The 18,853-nt window shown below is 44.8% G+C and overlaps 2 protein-coding genes across 2 annotated transcripts; both read right to left on the reverse strand.

Annotated features, from left to right (window-relative positions):
• Positions 1–743: 743 nt before the first annotated feature.
• On the reverse strand, positions 744–3,238 carry LOC125542942 (probable WRKY transcription factor 72). The gene is made up of 4 exons (XM_048706171.1): positions 2,920–3,238; positions 2,662–2,733; positions 1,886–2,467; positions 744–1,763 (listed from the first exon to the last, which is right to left on the reverse strand). The coding sequence occupies exons 1-4, from the start codon at positions 2,980–2,982 to the stop codon at positions 1,008–1,010; spliced, it is 1,473 nt and encodes a 490-aa protein (XP_048562128.1). The 5' UTR covers positions 2,983–3,238; the 3' UTR covers positions 744–1,007.
• Positions 3,239–11,573: 8,335 nt separating this feature from the next.
• LOC125542943 (guanine nucleotide-binding protein subunit beta-like protein) lies at positions 11,574–18,740 on the reverse strand. Its single transcript, XM_048706172.1, has 8 exons — positions 18,439–18,740; positions 16,890–17,076; positions 16,667–16,755; positions 15,209–15,314; positions 13,124–13,332; positions 12,885–12,927; positions 12,468–12,727; positions 11,574–12,371 (listed from the first exon to the last, which is right to left on the reverse strand). The coding sequence occupies exons 1-8, from the start codon at positions 18,600–18,602 to the stop codon at positions 11,984–11,986; spliced, it is 1,446 nt and encodes a 481-aa protein (XP_048562129.1). The 5' UTR covers positions 18,603–18,740; the 3' UTR covers positions 11,574–11,983.
• Between the last annotated feature and the right edge of the window lie 113 nt (positions 18,741–18,853).

An 18,853-nucleotide genomic window follows, 5' to 3' on the forward strand; every position in this document is an offset into this window, starting at 1 on the left:
GCCTACAATTTGTATCATGTTTTAGGGGGGTTTTTTTTTGCATTGTAGATGTAGCAGTTTACTGCGATCGTTTGCCCGTTTTTCTTTGATTTCACCAAGATCCCCGGAATCACGAGATTGGGAACATTCATTAGAGAACGCTCATTTGTGGTAGAAAATATGTGATTGGATGCCATAAAACCTTCCATACGATGAGAAGATGTGTCAGGAAACTGCATTCGGCTCTCCAGAAGAGAGGATGATGTGTGGTACGAGCACAACCACTCGTAGCAGCGGTCGTACCGCACGGCGCCGTCTCCCTTGGGTCGACTACTTCCATCCCATGCAATCGAATCTGACAAACAGAGAGATTCCACCATACGAAGCAATATCAGAACCTCACCACCGGAGGGGGAATCGACATAAGGGTCTTTACCTCACCATTGCTTCAATTACACAGACCACGACGTCGATCTCCATCGTCATCATCCATGCCATCGACAACAACTCTTCCATCCGTTTCATTGTAATCCTAAACCAATTGTGGATTCACAAGTGTCTCACTTTAATCATTCTTACGCTATTGATAAGAACACCTCGATGATGTCTTGTGCCTCTATGTCTGAGTAGATCCCTATTTCTCAGTGAGATCGAGGAACCCTGATATTTTTATGAACTGAATGTCAACAAAACACCAAGTCCGGCACACCATAACGCCACAAACTTTGTGCTTCATCGCGTATGGAACCCTAAGAACAAGTTGGTATACGAGAGCATAAACAAGTTTAATCCCCTAAATCACATGCCTCGCTATGTGCATATACAGCTGGGACGATCTGATCGCTTTCTTTCTCACAGTACATATACAGTTGACTCATCCATGCCATATATGTGCAATTAATTGTACATCAACTAATCCCTAGACTAGATCGATGACCATGTGTCGATCTCCCAAGCCAATTCATACACCAAAACGAAGTAAATTTAACTGCGTGAACAAAAAGATCTACACGGCGCGAGTCGATCGATCACTTGTGCGCCGCCGCCCCGGCGCCGCGCCCCATGTAGGACGTGATCGCCGCCGCCAGCACCGACTGGAAGCTCGGGTCCGACGTGATCGCCTTCGCGATCGTGTCCGTCACCGCCGGCGCGGCCGCGGGCGCGCCATGGACGACGCCGCCGCTGGACGTTCTCTGCAGGTACGAGGACGAATGGGCGGCGCCGTACAGCTGCTCCGCCCTCGTCGTCGCCATGCCCAGGCCGAAATGCTGCCCCATCGCCGGCAAGGAGCTCTTGCCGTAGAACGGAAGGCCCCCGGCGTACGGCGCCAGGTAGCCGCTGCTCCACGCCGCCGGCAGCGCCTTGGACTCGTACCCTGCCGCGTAGGGAGACTGGTACTGCTGCTGCATGAGCGAGTGCGGGGCGGTGAGGTCGAGCGTGACGGTGGGGCAGGACGCGATGGTGGAGATGGTGGTCGGGCCCAGGAGCCCCGCGGACGCGAAAGGGAGGTGGTGCCCGTGGGACGAGGACGAGGAGGAGCCGGCGAGCAGCATGGACGCCGCGGCGGAGGTGGTGGACGCCATGGCCGCGGCGGCCGGCGGCAGCGGGTGGCTGTGCGTGCCCTCGTACGTCGTGATCAGGATGGACATGTCGTCGGCGCATCTCTGCACCTGCTTCCGCACCGGGCAGGACGGCGCCACGGTGCACCGGTAGTAGGCGCGCGGGCACGGGTTCCCCTTGGAGATCTTCTGCCCGTACTTCCGCCATTGGCACCCATCGTTCATCTGCTCATCATCAACACACAGACTTGGTTAGCTCATCATGATTTTGAATTCAAAAGTATTTTCATCATGAAAACACGTACAGAATCTTGTACGTATGTATGTTGTACTAAGCGCGAACGTACCGTGGGGGTGTCGCATTTGACACGGACGGAAACCCTAGCCTTCTTGGCCTGCTGCTGGAGCACCTCGTCGTCGGCTCCGTCAACCCCGGCGCCGGGGCTCTTGCGCGCTTTGGTCGCCGGCGGGCACGCGGCGGCCGGCAGCTGGTGACCGGGCGCGGCGTCGTCGTCCGCGCTGCTGTCGGAGCTGAGGTTCATAAGAGGCGTAGCCGACGGGCGGGCGGCCTGCCTGTCGTCGCCGTCCGTGGAGCGGCGGCTGCTCAGCCCGAGCGACAGCTGATCGTCGGGGTCGGTCTCGGTGCCGGACGACGACGAGGACAGCGACCTCTGGTGGGCGCCCTTGGGACGGGCGTAACCGCCGCTGCCGAGGCACAGAGAGACGAGATCGTCGGCGGTAGGCGCCGGCGCGGGGGCGGCAGGGAGCTTGTCGGCGGCCGGTGGTTGGTGCTTGACCTTGACGGCGTCCTGGAAGTGCGTCTGGAGCGACTGGTAGTCCCTGACGATGTGGGAGAGCAGCGTCTTGAGGCGCTCGTTCTCCTCCCTCACCTCGCCCATCTCCGCCTTGGTCGCCTCCAGCTTGTCGTCCTGGACATGATAACCAAGAAAAATCATTAGATGATGCGAACTATATACGTATCATACTAGTGATTCTTCGTAAATAAACACGATATTTAATTTGGTGTGCAATTCATTCTCAACTTGCTGGTGGTGATTCTTACATACTAATTAAACAGCTCTCAATTTGACTTTCAGATCATAGTTCGTACTGTAGTTCGTACCTTGCTGGTGGTGATCGGATTTCTTTGCGTGGACGGGAAACTCTCAAGGACCATCGGAAGGGCGCTTGCGATCTGCAGACCAAAAAATTAAAGCTAATTCAGTTTCAGCTCGATCTCAAGAACGAACATGTAGCTATAGGGTACACGCTCATCGATCAGCAACTCAATTATTCATGGTGATGCACAGCACCGCCGAGTTAACATGCATCTACTCTAGTAGACAACTCAAGGGAAGGAGCAGATTATGCGTGTACATACATCCATGGTCTCCGGCTTGTTCTCCTCTTTCACCGGCGTCGGCCTCTCGACGGCAACGTCCATGGACGGATCAGTCACGAGATGGCAAAGGAGAGAGGGAGCTTTGTTTGCTTTGGATGAGCAAGAGACGGCTTGTGGTTGCAGTAGCCCCGCGCCCTCCTTATAAAGAAGGATCGGAATCGGAGCGACGACGACGACTAGGACGTCGAAGCCTACACTTTCTGACTCGCCGGGGATTAAACTAATGGATAACCAGCAGCTGCTGCGTGCCCCGCGTACCAAATCTCAAATCCCAGTGCCTGGCTCCTTATTCCTTAACCTACCATCACGGCGGCTCGGTTGCTGGTTCCCGTCCAGACCACCGATCGAGCGAGCAAACGAGCTTATAAACAATGTCAACGCGTGTACCCGGCTAACCAGCCTCCCTCATGGGCAGCAGGCAAGCAGGCAGGCAGGTCTACCAAGCTAGCTAGCGAGTGAGGTCAGCAGGCTGCCTTGGCTTCCCCGCTCCCCAATATAATACCGCCCTCGCGGCCGGTGGTCACCACCGGTGGCCGTCGTCAGCGTCGTCGCCGCCCACAACGTGTCCTGCAAGTCGCCGCCCCCCGCCGCGTTGGTTCCACGAGCGAGCGAGCTCCCCTCCGAATGCGGATCGCACGCACGTACGTGCGACCTTCATTGTCCAATCATCCTTCCCTTTCGCTCTGAGAGAGAGGCTTTGACTTAGCTAGATGTGTTCTTGGTTAGCGTATGTACGCACGCAGCATGAGCGTGCAGCCAGCGTTGAACTCGTTCTGGGGCCGTTTTACGTGTTGACTTTCGTACGGCTAACCCGGAGAAGCAAGCAACTGGCCATCGGTCGGTCGGTCCAATTTGAGTCTGAACTGTTCGCCTCTCCACGTAAAAATATATACTAGCATAAAATGATGCGAAAATTCTGATATAAACGCCTTGCTCGACGTGAGTGACGCACGCACGTAGTATTGATTCAGGATTTACGTGCATGCAGCAGGTCAAACGTAGTAACCGCGAGAACTCGGGCCGGTCATTGAACTCGGCCGTGAAAAGTAAAAACGTGGAACAACAAGGCGACAGTACAAGTGCAACCCGGTCAGCACATTTACCTGTTCCGTCCCAATCTGTTGTGATGGTAGTAGTACTGTAGTACGTAACCGTACTTGAAGTCGGCTTTGATTCGTTGGTTGCGTATGAGCAGTACATGGTACTAGGGGCTTGTGCGGAGTACTGTAGAGTCGCCGGCGCACATGCACAGTAGTAGTACTCGACCGATCCCAATTTATGCGACGCGACGCGACGCGAGGTCATATCACATGTGCGGGATCATAAAGAAAATGGCGTGCGTACGGCGTGTGACCGGATGCGATGGCGATCCGTTCTCTGCCAAGTCCAAGAAGTCTTCGTCTGCTAAGATTAAGTACTACTCCAGTTGTAGATGTGAGGATACGGTGGATCGGTCGCTCGACCTCCGGTGCCTGCGATGGAGCGTGACGTTCTCCACGCCGCGATCCGATCAGAGGCAAGTCGTCTAAGCCAGGCCTCGTGAATGCGATGTGGCCTCCCATCGGATCGGCCATGCAACGGATCAAATTGGATTTTTTTTTGACACGTTACAGATGCAAATGCTTATAGATACGCATGTACACTCATTCCTATGAGCATACTCACGCACATCATATCTCTATGAGATTTCCGAGAAACTGAGTCGGCACATCATGTTAGGATTAACAAAGTCACCACATGCGCGTCCGTGGTCGACGGAAACGTCTTCCTTCACTGAGCGAACATCATCGAAAAGGGTAAAAAAAATTCAAAAATGCAAACAGCAATGTCAAATTTAGGACTTGGACTCTGATAAACTGGTTCCATCACAAATTTTTTTGGAACCGGGTTCCATCACAAATTAAAAACCATAGCCATCTGAGATAGGCTCAGTTTGCCGCTGGATTAGATTACTCTGCTACCGTTAGCCAACTTGTTGAGGTCCGAGCGGGGCCCCGTTGAAACTAAGCCATGATTGCCACCGCTGCATGCATGCTTTGGTAGTTGGTTTGCGACCGATCCTGCGTGAGCAGGGCACGATCGTTAGGCTAAGAAAGAAATCGGCCTCAAGTAGCTTGCTCGTGCGTCTGTGTTCCTACGAGTTTCAGTTCCAACACGGTACTCGGCATCACGAAGACGCGGTGGGGACAAGGACACCGGCGGCATATGCATCGACGGAAATGAGGAGCGTGTATCACGTGTGCCGCCGTGCAGCTAGCTACTCGTACGGTGCGGCTGGCATGAAAAGGTCACAATAATTCTCGCTACAAAGCAGCACACGGCATGGAACGAAATTCCCAGTTCCGGATTCCATACACACCATATAGGAACAAGAAGGCAAATTCCACGGTGAATAAAAAGAACCCTCATACATGATCGGCGAGGTTAAGAAAAAGGCCCCCTTTACCTGAATTATCAATTGTTTACGCTCGTCTTGACACCCCACCGACGATCGAGCGAACAAAGGTAAGGTTGTGGCGTGTCAAATTGTTTGTTTTTTTTCGAAAAGGGAGGATCGCCCCAGCCTCTGCATCGGAACGATGCATACGGTCAATATTATTAATAAACAAAAGGTCCAACAAAAGTCTCCAAATCTCAAACAAAAAATACAAAAAAAAAGGCTCACGAAGAGCTAAGCAGTAAAAGAAAGGCCACAACCGGCTGGCAAAAGGTAGGAGCGCTACATGCCTATCCTATTACATGACCATCATCTAAACCGGTTGAAAATATCTCATGCTACCATCTCTCATCGGGTAGACCCAATAACCAAACGCTCCCTGGCTTCCATCGAAGTGAGTAGCGACCACATTGGGTGTCAACTTGTTTGTGCGGTCTGTTTATGATATTTTGAACAATATTTTTAACATTTTACGGTATTTTTAAACTGTATTGGTATTCAATAATGTGTGCCATATTTGATGCATACTAGAGAGCCACATGCACAAATCTAGGCACCATGCCGTTCTGATGAGTGGGGCCCGCTTACCCGGATTGCCTAAATAGCTAAAATTGGGTTAAAAATGGGATTCTGGTTGTTAGCTGTGGTCCAAATAATCATAAAAGTTAAAATGTTGATCAATGTGTTATTATGTCATAGACGCTCTTTTTATTTAGAAAGAACGATTTTGACCAGCTTTAAATAATGAAGCCCTCAATAACCAACAGTGCAACACAACACTCAACACATGAACAACAGGATACAAAGGATCTGACAAAGCAGCAACAAAACAACATATTACCAAGCAAACACCAAGTGAAATATGGAGCACAGCTTGTAGTCATGGGAGCAGAAATTTTACAATTCGTAAACTCTTCAGTTGAAGGGTTGTTTTTATTTTTAGGCTAGCTGAATGGCTTGATTAAGATTTTATCATATTATTACTCGAAAGTAAATCAAGGATTTCAGGATCCTTCCTTTATGGAATAAAATATTGGATCCTCGAGTGGTCTCTTTTCTTGTTGCTTCATACGAGCAAATCGAATCAAGAACAAGAAAATTGGAAGAATATGTATTTGTATTTCTATTCACTACCATTACGCATCTTCTCGACTTCCATTACTTTATTTTCTTCTTGAATGCAATAGCTCTGATCCATGATCAAAGAACCGAAAACAAAAGGAAGAGTCTGTCTCAAGAGGGAGTCTAGTCGCCAAGGGAAGACATGTCATCGCCATCAGTTGAGTGCCACGCAAAACAGTGCCTCACTAAAAGGACCCACCTGCCACTCGCCCCGGATTGGAGGGTGCCGCACAGTTGGCCGATGACTATGTTCATCCTAGAGCTTGGAAGGAAATTGATGTCGGGACCCCAAGGGAGACCTCTGAGCACAACCACCATACTGAACCTAGCGAGCTCACCTTGGGAACACCACCGTCAAGGCCACGAAACCATCAATGCAAGGATAAGAAGCTACTGGGTGGGTCGACGAGAGAGAGAGAGGGAGGGAGGGAGAGAGAGAGAGAGAGAGAGAGAGAGAGAGAGAGAGAGAGAGAGAGAGAGAATGCAGCGGGGAGGGGGGCAGGGGCAAATGATGAGGATGCGATACCTAATCCATAGGAAAATATGACCATTTGTCCAAGCGAGTAGTGCGGCAAAAAGGTGTCGAGATAAGATTGACCTGTGAAGGGCCATTTGAATTGATAAAGTGTTATTCAAAGTGAAAGTTTGGACATAAAATGTGGTTCAAAGAGTCACAGAAAATTAAAATTTGTTCCGTCTATGACTACATCACAAATACACGATACAAACTTCAAATATAGCCCCTTCCTATATTCCTTGAGGACGTGCAACATCTTCAAAACACGACAAAAATAGTAGTGGATTTTTCTTTCTCTCCGCAAAATATATAGATATACACCATGACTATATACACACCGGGGATGCCTTCCCTTGACTATACCCAGGGATTTTAGTCAGATTAGGAACCACCGAAGACACATGCGCAGAGGTGCGTCATGTATGAAAGAAACAGCACCGTTTCTAACGATAACAGGTTTAAATATACAGGAGCAGAAGAAATGGTGGCCAATAAGATAAGCACATGGCGGTTGGGGTCGACAGGCGCAGCAGCTCAAGCAAATTAGTCAACTGAAGCATCAGGGGAGGCGTCCTTCCTACCTAATTCCTATATGCTTTTTAATCCTTTCCCAAATGAATACAGCTAAGATACAAAGAAAACCGATGAGGTTCCTCGCTGGACGACGCATCCGATCATGTGATCAGCGGCCAAGCCGTTTCAACGATCTGGTCAAAACTTTGGACCCTAGGGCTTGGATCATGCGTGATTGATATTTCCAGCACATTTTTCGTAAGGAAAGACCCATGGCATGACTCCTTTGGCACATTATATTTAAGCAAATTTATATCAAATTGGAAGAAAACAAGGGGGTTCTGGCTCTTGCTTCCTCTAGGTGTTTGATGCTTGGAAGGCAATGCTATCTACTGCATCATCGTCATCATCCTCTTCTTCGCCGGTCTCTGAAAAATTTCCACCCACCCTTATTGTTTTTTGTGGCGTTGCGATTGGGAAATCAAACTCGCGTTACCGACGATTGATTCTCGGTAGCTGTCAAATGCTGCTGGTGCTAGCATTTTTCGTGGGTTACTGGGTCATGCATGAGATGAGAATTTGCAAAGTCAGAAGGGGAGATGATCTATCTTTTGCAAGTCAGAGGTCTGGCACATGGACCGGATCAAGGGCGCGGCCTATGGGAGCGGTTCTAGTGTAGTTTGGACACAAAAGGAATAGTATCTGTTGGGATCTTCTTGCAGTCTGTGCATCAGAATACTCGAGGTCAACAATTTGTCAGAAGTTATCGAAATGTCAGATCATGGATCTGTCTTAGCAAAGACTAGAGTTGAGGAGGACTAATAATGGTACAGCGAGAAGTCAATTGTCACAGCTCATACATCCCAATAAGACTTGATTGTCAGATTTAGAACATTGATTAATGGCGATTTTTCCCGGAATAACTACGTTTACTTGACCAAGATCAAGACTTGAACAACAATTGTTGTTGGAATTCATGTGGAAAGGAAACCTTCAAAAGAGTAGAACTTGTAAATGGCATCAATATATATTATATAAAGTGTTGGTACATATTCCTCTTTCTGCATAGAAACTTAAGAGTTTGGGTATTATTTTAAATTTCAAACGGCTAAAAGAGGTGATTATGATGGGCAATGTTGTCAATGTGTAAATCTTCAGACCCATGTGTTTTTGGCATATGCCATACCACAACTGAGTCCTAGCACTAATCGACATGGTTTGTTGTTATCGGTAACGAAACCAGTCAAGGCCAGTCGGTCATCAATCTTAGTTGTTCTCTGGTAAAATAACTGCAACAGCTGTATAACATTTCCACTTAACAAAATGCAAACGTCGAGATCAAAATCTGAACAGCTGAGCATCAGTGCATCACATTGTTGATTTCTGGAGTGTAATGACAGCACATTATGATCTCCATTTGGGAAACAGCAAGAAACCAGCATAGTCAAGCTTGGATCAATTTGTTTAGCTAATCACCTAACCTAAACAAGTAACATAACAACACTTGGCTTTTCATCTCTAGACTGAAATGGCTGGTATGGTAAAGACAAACATGTAGATTACCTGCTAATACTAGTTCATTTAAATACAACGGTGTGTCGTGGCACATATCATAGAGTGGTCTGGGCAAGTAATTAACTGAGTTGTTAGCAAATTGGTTAAGATGTGATGCTGATAGTAGCTTACTTGCTAATGTTCATTATACAGCATATGAAAGCAGACAATTGTTTGACCTAGCTGTTGATCAATCAAAACGAAGTAAACCTAAACGGGGGACTGCGTGACCCTCACTATTCTTCTGTCAAAGGGTTCAGACAAATAATGCAGCACAATGACTCACAACGAAGATGAAATGTTAACCTCTGTTGACTTTTCTGGATCGGTGCCAGGATTTTCTTGAGGAAAGATCCAGAAGAGCATAATCAACTAGTAAAATTTTGTGAAGATAACATGTAGTGTATGTTAAATGTTAGGTAAAGCATAGAGATGACAGCAGACACATGTTAACATGATGTGTCTGCTCATAATTCTGACTTCTGAATTACTGACCTGAGTTCCTATGCGCTAAATTATATCAAAGTTTGCCGAATTCATCCCGGCATGCCAATTCACATAGATTATTCTGTTATGGCACTGACAACACCCCAATATTTTGGTCTTCTGGCCACGATACGTCGGTGGTTAACTCGATAGGCCTGGTTTAATGCACAAGTAATCATCATTAGCGAGAAAGGCGGAAATGAGCTAAAAGATAAGGCTGTATTAGGTGGTTTCCAGGAAATGGCCCGGTTCAACTTGTCTCTGCAGCACACAAGGATGAGTCCTTTTCACACTTACTTGACACTGACTTCCTAAAGCTTAAGGGGCAGTGACAAAAAGGCATATTCGCAGTGCTCAACTAAAATATTCGAAGTAACTTTCTGTCCCCATGTTGAGCTTCAGGCTGAGCTCAGCCTCCATTCTCAAAAGAGTACCCTCCAAGCAGATACTGCCATTCTATGCACTATTAGCACGAACAAGGAGCAGATACTAAAGCAAAACCATTCTCTAGTGAAATACTGGTAGGAGGCTGCAATTCTCACAATTATTCCTTTTACTTTTACAAGAAAATATATGGAAAAAGTCTTACAGAAAAAAAAACTGATCTGAGACATGCAATATTTCCTGGTAAACGAAGAGGTCGAACAGAGTTCTGCTTTATTCAAGTTAATATGCAAAGCCAAAAAATAGAGATCACTAAACCATGGGAAAGATGGTTTCTTCTCAAGTCTACATGGAAAGCATGAGAAAAATGACAGCTTGTCCACATCTAAGATGATACTTCTTCTTAACAGCCTAGGAAAGTCTCATAGGAAGTAAACCCAAGACATTCTTATGCCAATCAACTTCGAGATTGCACGTTGTACCAGCGCAACTGGTTCAACTGCATAACTAATTAGATTTGTCACATATAAATGATGACAAAGATAAGAAGATTACTAGTTCAAATGTCAACTGCCTACAGTAGGCGCGAGAAAAAGCAAAGACAATTTGGTCACACCAACGATTTTTTCCATGGAGAAGATAGATGATTATAATCATAATAGAGACTCACCTCTGTCCTTAGCAATAGAGCCGCCGGATTTGTAGCGTGTAAACACCTTGCATTGGCAACTTGGACTGTGACATTGCTGACTTCAACATACTGCAGGTTAAACTTAGTTCTCCCTTATCTCCAGTGACCATGTTTGACATTGTAGCTGAATATAATACAGCAGTAACTGTGCTGGAATTCAGATAGTATTCACACTGAAGCATGGCTTCAGCCTAGGTTACCTTCATGTATAAGAACAAACAATCGAGCCAGAAATCAGTACTGGAGCACCATTTTTTTATGGAATTGGATACGAAAAGCCAGACCATTCTCTGAAGGTTACAGGCCAAAGCCCTCGTGTTAGACTCGGACCAAGTTAAAAGTCTTCTGCCTATTTTCTGTCCAATATGGTAAAATGGCGATCTCCAGGTTACCCCATAATTTGACCATTGTACTATTCAATTTACAAATTTGATGTGATTAACGCCGCATAATTTGACTAATAAACTATTTGATTTACATGTTTGATGTGATTAACAGATAGTTTGCACTGCTGCTTTGAGCTTTCCCATCAGCAATAGTTTGCCAAAACAGGAAAATAATAGTCTTCTCAAACTTCACATCATGCACCACAGTTCTTCAGTTTGATTGACTTCTCTCGAAAAACATTTTCCCATCTGTGAAACTAATAAACATTCAGCTTGATCGCAACACCTGAGGCCATCAAACTTCTCAGGAGATCATTTATGCTCCATGTGCAAGAGAGGATAAGGAATGAACTGCTCCACATCTAATACATTCCTTGAGAACAGGGATAGACTAAATCCCTGATAAACTGCAGCATGTCTTGTATCTGAACTTGTATGTTGCATAAGTGCAAAATAGGTAATAACTTCTGCTTGTGGGGTATGATTCCTGCGCTATGAGAAAATCTAACAATGATCATATGATTGTCAGCAAAGATTGGGAAATAAGAAGGAAAACAACACATGTGCTACTGGACTTCTGCATATATGTTCAGTACAACTATAACTGCCCTTCAGAGGTATACTGAGGGGACTAGGTCTCGCGTTTTTGAGAAACTCAACCTAATCCACTGTAATTCTATGGTGAAGAACAACATGATTATCCTGTCACCACTAGTTACAGAAAGGTTCATGTTATATATGTAGCTTTTTCGAGAAAAACAATATGTATGTAGCTACAGATGAAGCCTTACAAGCAAACTGCGCAGGCATGGTGCAGGCCCATTTGCAAAGAGACAGATGTGCACCAGCTTAGCATAAGGGCTGAGCTCTCAAAATCTCATCTTGTATGCAATGCTACCTTTTTGTTGATAATTTACGCTAGTCTTCTCCGTTTCGAAAAATAATAAGTTACGCTAGTCTTCATCGTCATATTCTTGAGATCCCCAGAACTTGGAAACTTCCTTGCCAGGTAAAGCTACAGGAACTGAGGATCTCAGAAAGTCTTGGTAGTGTAACAGGCTGCCTCTGGTTGAACTACTCCCTGCAGTGACAATCCTACACCCGTCCACAGCCATGGCTGACACTGTGCTTCTCCCTCCTGATTTAACAGGCTCATCGCAACTCAATCTGTTCACCAAGTGGCCCGTCCGGGTTTCCCAGACATGGACCTGACCATCCCATGGCGCGCCCATCACTACCTTGTATGGATCCAAGTGAAGCAACGTCACAGGACCATCTGAATGCAGTTCTGCGACTGTGTGCTTGAGTTCTTGAGGCTTACGAATATCCCACAGAAGAGCCCTGTCCAGCAAATAATGATAGATAGGTAAGGTTTGCAACGCAGTCGAAGCTAGAAGCATGAAGAAAGCACTGATTGTACAGATATTGTGAGCTTACTTGTCTTTTATGCCCGTGCATATTAGCCATTCAGAGGGCAGCATCTCACAAGAAAGTATTCTTTGGTTACGAAGTGCAAGAACAGAAGCCTTCTTCATCGTCCTCAAATCAATTGCTGTCACTTCGGATCCAGCAGCAATGTAACAAAGGGATTCGTAGCATTTGATTGCAATCGGTGGACCACTTGAGTTAAGATGAGCACCCCCAACACATGATGATGAGACACTGGAAGGAGGTGCCATTGTGTCCCACACTTTCACCTGTGATGCAGTATAACAACGTGAAAAGCAACATACAAACAATAGAGCTTACCATGAGCATCAAATGGCTCAGTTGTGGACCACACAGAATATGTTAAACAATATTACTCCTATTAATGAAATATTTCAGATAAAGTTTTCTTCGATGTTCTATTACCTTTGTATCTTTGGAACTGCTGACCAGCAGGGAGGATTTATGCCTGAAGAGCAAAGAAGAAGCTCAATGATCGTGCTGATGGATCATGATTTAAGAAACCTTGGAAAGTATAGGAACCTTGCAACTGTACAAAAGCCATCGAAATGCTTTCCAGTTTGATAAATGGTGCGCTTGCACACACAAAAAATAGCCGACTAATAGTAGAATAAGCTCCATTCAGATGGTTTGACAGTACGTACCAAGCAACAGACAAAAGTGACAGTGTTTTTTCATGCCCATGCAAAGTTGATATTAGAGGGTGTTTTTTTGCTCTTGTATTCATAGACCAAAGGCGAATGGTGCAGTCTTCACCACCAGTTGCGAGTATTTTGCATTCACCGTCATCAAGCAATTTGTCAGCCAGAGCAGTAACAGGTCCTGAATGGCCCTTGTAACAGCGTGATTGGCCCTACATAAAAAGGTTATAAAATCACGCTTAGCACTAGCTTCTCAAGGAGTTAGGTATATAGCCTTTCAAAACCATACCCCACCGCGATGTGTTATTGTGACTGAAGATGTTAGCTAACCATCACATTATTTACAAAGATAATTTAGATGCATGACTGTAAAATTGCCCAGATTTTCTAATGACACTGCAAGGTTTCAACTTCATGAAATGCCACTGCAGAGTTGCCATATTTATAAGCATGTCCTTGACCGAAGAATTTCACTAGTATTGGATAAAAGTGCCTGTGTCTCCTACCTCCTCACCACCTTCCTGCTGCGGCACCTTCTCTCCAGCTCACCTTGCTGTCTCTGCAAGTTGTGTGGAGCACGACGCCATCTCTCCGCCCCCCTGCTCTTTGGGTCGGGGCTAATCTCAACAAATATGTACTCAGCCACATGACGTGTGTGGCAACGATGAGCCCTATGGCCATGTGTAATGCACTGACAGAGGTCAGGCCCCGAGTATGGAGGTTGAGGCGGGACAAGAAAGCCCATGTTGCACAAGGGAAGAGGAACATGAAGAGGATGACTGAGAAGAAGAAAGAGGATCCGCAGGGACATAAATGTCCAATTTGAGGTAAATTTGGACGAATGTCGTATTTCTGTTTACATTACAACTCTACAGAGACACATATCGAAGCAGAAACTGTGTGTTGGCATTTCCAACTGGGCACTTCAAAAGGGCATATATCCAAATATTCCTATTTATATACCTCGTGACCAGGAAGAGGCTGAACTTGGGAAGGAAGGACACGCTAGGATGTACGGCACATCAGCATGTTGGAGGCTCATGTGTAATTTCATGTCGAAAATCCCATACATGCAGTCAGCCAGGCTGGACAAGGAATGAAGGCCACTGCATAAGGGTTCCAGTCCCTAGAATATCAGATTCGCACTATGTATATCCTTCCGTATGAGTTTAAGAAGATTAGATCTACTTTATCTCTTGTTAGTTTACAGCAGGCTAGATCCGGCCTTGTCTCTAGCAGCCAGTATTACATAAGCGGCACCCCTCTTAACCAGAATTTTCTTCTCCATCCTCACCCCACTTAACTAGGTCTCCTGGTTACCATGCTTGAGTACCACTTTCTCACCGGCAACTAGTCCATGGAATCTAACATGTAAGCACACGGAGGGGCAGACAAGGCAGAGCAAGGGGTACTGCCGCATACCTTTGTTAGTAGTTAGTGAGGTTGGCATAAAGTTAAACGGCAGGTCAGGGTATACAGTGGCCGCTTCACAATGTCATGAATAGATACCACAAGCACAAAACAAGGAACGAAAGCAATTGCAGAAGAGAAAAGTTAGCACGTAGCCACGTATTATTATTTTCATATTTGAATTGAGACAAAGAGGAACCGATGTCCATCTAACAGCTAAAATTTCTTTTCAAGAGTTTCTATCATTTTAATAACTATATTTTACAGTCATTCAATGACCATAAGTAATACTCCCTCCGTTCACAATTATAAGACGTTTTGGATATCTCAATATGGACTACATATGGACTGAAATGGGTGAACAGGGACACTAAAATGCATCCATATACATCCGAATCAGAAAAATGTTAGAACACCTTATAATTGTGAATGGAGGGAGTAGCAATTAGTTTGTTTTTTATTATTATTCCTGTTTCAAGTACCTCTGCACTCATGTACAAAGTCAGTGATGTCATCATGAATGGTCATGTTGTATCCTCACAAAAAAAGGACGTACTCCCTCTGTAAAGAAATATAAGAGCATTTAGATCACTGCTTTAGTGATCTAACCGCTCTTATGTTTCTTTAGAGGGAGTACATGTTGTATCAACAGGGTAATGTAACGTAGAAATGAGGTACCTTCCAGCAAAGACGGACTGTTCTATCTGTGCTTGAAGTGACTAATGCCATTTCATTTCTATGTGCATCACTTCGATACAATGGGGTGTCGATTAGTGGGAACAATCTGCAAAATGAACATAATAAGACATTCCTATCTCTGCGACTTTCAGCAGGCACAGTAATTTTTATACTGTGCAAAATAGGGGCATTAGTGGAAAGCCAATCACAGATAGAACTGTGAAACAATAAAAGTTTAAATTGTGAAATGAGGATACTGTATCCCAAACATAAACCAGCTAGTAATCATGAAAATGATTTGCAACAATTCCTCTCTGCTAGGAAAGAAGAAAATTAAGTGAAAGAAATGATACTGTAACAAGACGATAATGAAGTAAAAAAATGACATTGTCACCAAGACGTAACACAAACAAATCTACAAAGTCCAAAGATATAACCAAGGTACTGACTGAAGTGAAGTTGCCTATTTGTCTAACAAATGAAAGAAAAAATGAAGAAAAATAATATATAAAAGTCAGATAATGTCATTTGGTTCCAAGTAACATGTCAGTCATAACATCCTACTATACCAAACATAAGATGTTCAGTGAATGGGCATTATATAGTTTCATGCACCAACCATTAGAACCAAAAGTACAAACTGATGGAGAAGGTTGGGCAATCCATATATACTTCAAAATCCCTCTCACATGTGGCATGGGCAGAAAGAAAGCAAAGCAATTTATTTATTTAAATTGCAGAAGTCGAGACTTGAACCCAAGATGAGAATGAAGTAAAAACAAATCTACAAAATCTGAAGATATAACCAATGTACTGAGACTGAATGAAGTTGCCTATTTTTCTAACAAATGGAAGCAAAGATATAAAGCAAGACTAATACAACTAAAGTCAGATGAGGTCATTTTGTTCCAAATAACATGTTAGTCATAACATCCTACTAAATTCAGAAATTTTCTTTATGCGGGGATTCAAGAGTCATGTCCAAGACATAAAGTGGGGATGGATCTTAAATCCTAACATCTGTTACTCCCTCCGTCACAGTTTAGAAGGCACAGTTAAATTTACGTGCATTTCCATAATAGCCAAGGTTTAGGGCGCATTGCATTTATTTTTAGTAGCTAATTATTACTCCGATATACTATTTCTATATGCATGCGTAGTGTGAATGATATTTTTTAGCCCATCTCACAACCAATAGATAACCACCTAGGTCCCAGAGAATTTCTAAGCGCGCCTTCTAAACCGTGACGGAGGTAGTAGCACAGAAATGTACTATCTTTGATATTATTATAGGAATAGAAAAAAAAAAGGATTCAATGTTCACCCCTTGATTCCCCACAGGGTTGAGTACATGAAACTGACCCCCAAAAAAAAAACCTTGAACATCAGATAAGCTGACTAAAAAGTAACAAGATCTACAAATGTCTAAAGAGCAATGGTTATTTGCTTTATGGTTACCTCATACAAGTGATCCTCGCGCTATGGGTCCTGTAGGTTTCCACTAATTCCATGTCCAGACCAAGCCTCAATCTTTTGACTACTGGCCCCTGCACAGAGGAAATTGCACGGCATATGTTGCTTAGCACAAATAAGCTTTTGATACTGTAACAACCTGCATTACTTAAGCAGAAGAGCAAATCTGCTATATTAAAAACACATAATACTGTTGCATTTCACTCACTTGAGAGAACCAAACACCATTCCTATCAAGCATTAGATGGCTTGGTGTCGGCTCCGTGGGATCTAGATAATAAATAGATGATAAGGGATCATCAAATTTCATTTGATGTACTTCAGTGTGCCTCCGAATGTATAGTTCTCTAATCCCCAAAGCTCCACGAGGCACTTGTTGAAACGGCCATTGCCCCCTAAGCGTTCAAATGGTCATGATGCGATAAATAAGTGGGCAGTCAGATACATGTGTAGTTTCCAAAGTCTGAAAATACTATATAGCATAGACTCAAACATTAGATACAGTTATGTGAGTTCAGAAAAGGATTACACGACATTGATCAACTCGTAGAAACTGTAAAACTTGATGCAAAGCATAAAAGCGAACAAACGACCATCAAGCATTTGTAGTGGCATCAACGTAAAAGAAACATTCGCTGCCTGTCACTTTCAAATTGCATGCACCTTATTAGATAAAGTTCATATTGTGTAGACAGTGACAATTCCTCCACCTACATAATAGCTTTATCCAATTAAACTACCAAAAACTACTTTTCCTTAAAAAAGTTAGTCCAACAGAGTCAGAATATAAGTCATTTTGAATTGTATGAGTCCAATATTTCTAGGTTTGACTCTAGAATGAAAAATAACTAGCACCGACAACATCAAATTGATATCTTCAACATGTAATAGATAGACGTTCATAATGTATGATAGTACCTGAAACCCTAAACTTGAGCTCACTCTTAATGTACAAACCGCTCTCTTTTTTTGTGAAACAACATTTTTAAATTCAACATCAAGTTATCCAAAAAACGCCTTGAAAACTGTGTCAATGTCCAAAAAACACTATTGTTACGACGCATAGGGAGTATACCATAAACACCAACACTGTTGCTCCATATTTCAAATATTCTACTTTGCTGGAGAGATACAAATCAGACGATTGATAAGTCTGCAGCTTGCAATCCTAACAACCAAGATAACTAATAAAGTGCCACCAAACTGTGGACCCACGGACCCTCTGACAGTTTTATGATCAAGTTTACCTATCCAATGTCAACCAATCATATACAGCAATGAAGATGACACTTGAAAGTCAATCTGAAAAATGACAGGATCTCCTCCCTTTCAGTCCATCCCAATAATTGATGTACCGTTCAATCGAGGCTTCCTCAGCCTAGCTGACACCCAAACCAGATGTTCTCACAAGCTTAACTCTATTTGCTCAAACAAGAAAATCATAGTAGAGGGTTCATAATTTTCCAGTCACAACCGTCGCCGCGGCACCAAATATGGCTGCAAATCAATTTTCCCCAATTTGTTAGCCACACAAAAGCTTCGTATCCCAATCATAACAGGAAACCGATCATTTGTAAACTCCGGGCACAAAGGTCCCAATCAACAGCACACGTCTACACCGTGCAATCACCAAAAGGGGGCAAACCTATTGGGCCTGTACAAATTGCCCTATACAGCTGAGTGTACTGACGCCTAAATCTGAATTCCCGAATCGGACGAGAGCGAGAGGAAAGAGGAAAGTGGGTGAAGGAAGAGACCTGTAAAGGTGGTACCATACGGCGTCGCAGTAGGCGGCGGCGCGCAACGGGCGGCAGGCCATAGCAAGGCTGGCGACGTCGCGGGCGCCGAGGTGGCGCGCGCAGTGGGCCAGCGCGTCGCCGTCGAGGTCGACGAGCGTCCGCCCCGGTAACGGCATCGACATCGCCGGCGAGCTGAACCCTAGAACGTATCACGGTGGCCACCGTCTCAGGCGCGCGGGGAAGGGGGGAGAGACGGCGGCGGCGGTTAAGTTTGCTCTTTACCTCTGGGTCTGTCCCCAACTGTCTACGCTCCCATCCGTGTTCCGCACCGTTCCTTTGACATCGGACATACCAGTATTTTTTTCTCCCCCACTGTGAAAATAAATCTAGAGACAATCTCTATTGCATGTATACCGTGTATAACGCGGCTGGA

The sequence above is a fragment of the Triticum urartu genome, chromosome 3, assembly GCF_003073215.2.
Source record: "Triticum urartu cultivar G1812 chromosome 3, Tu2.1, whole genome shotgun sequence".
NCBI lineage: Eukaryota > Viridiplantae > Streptophyta > Magnoliopsida > Poales > Poaceae > Triticum > Triticum urartu.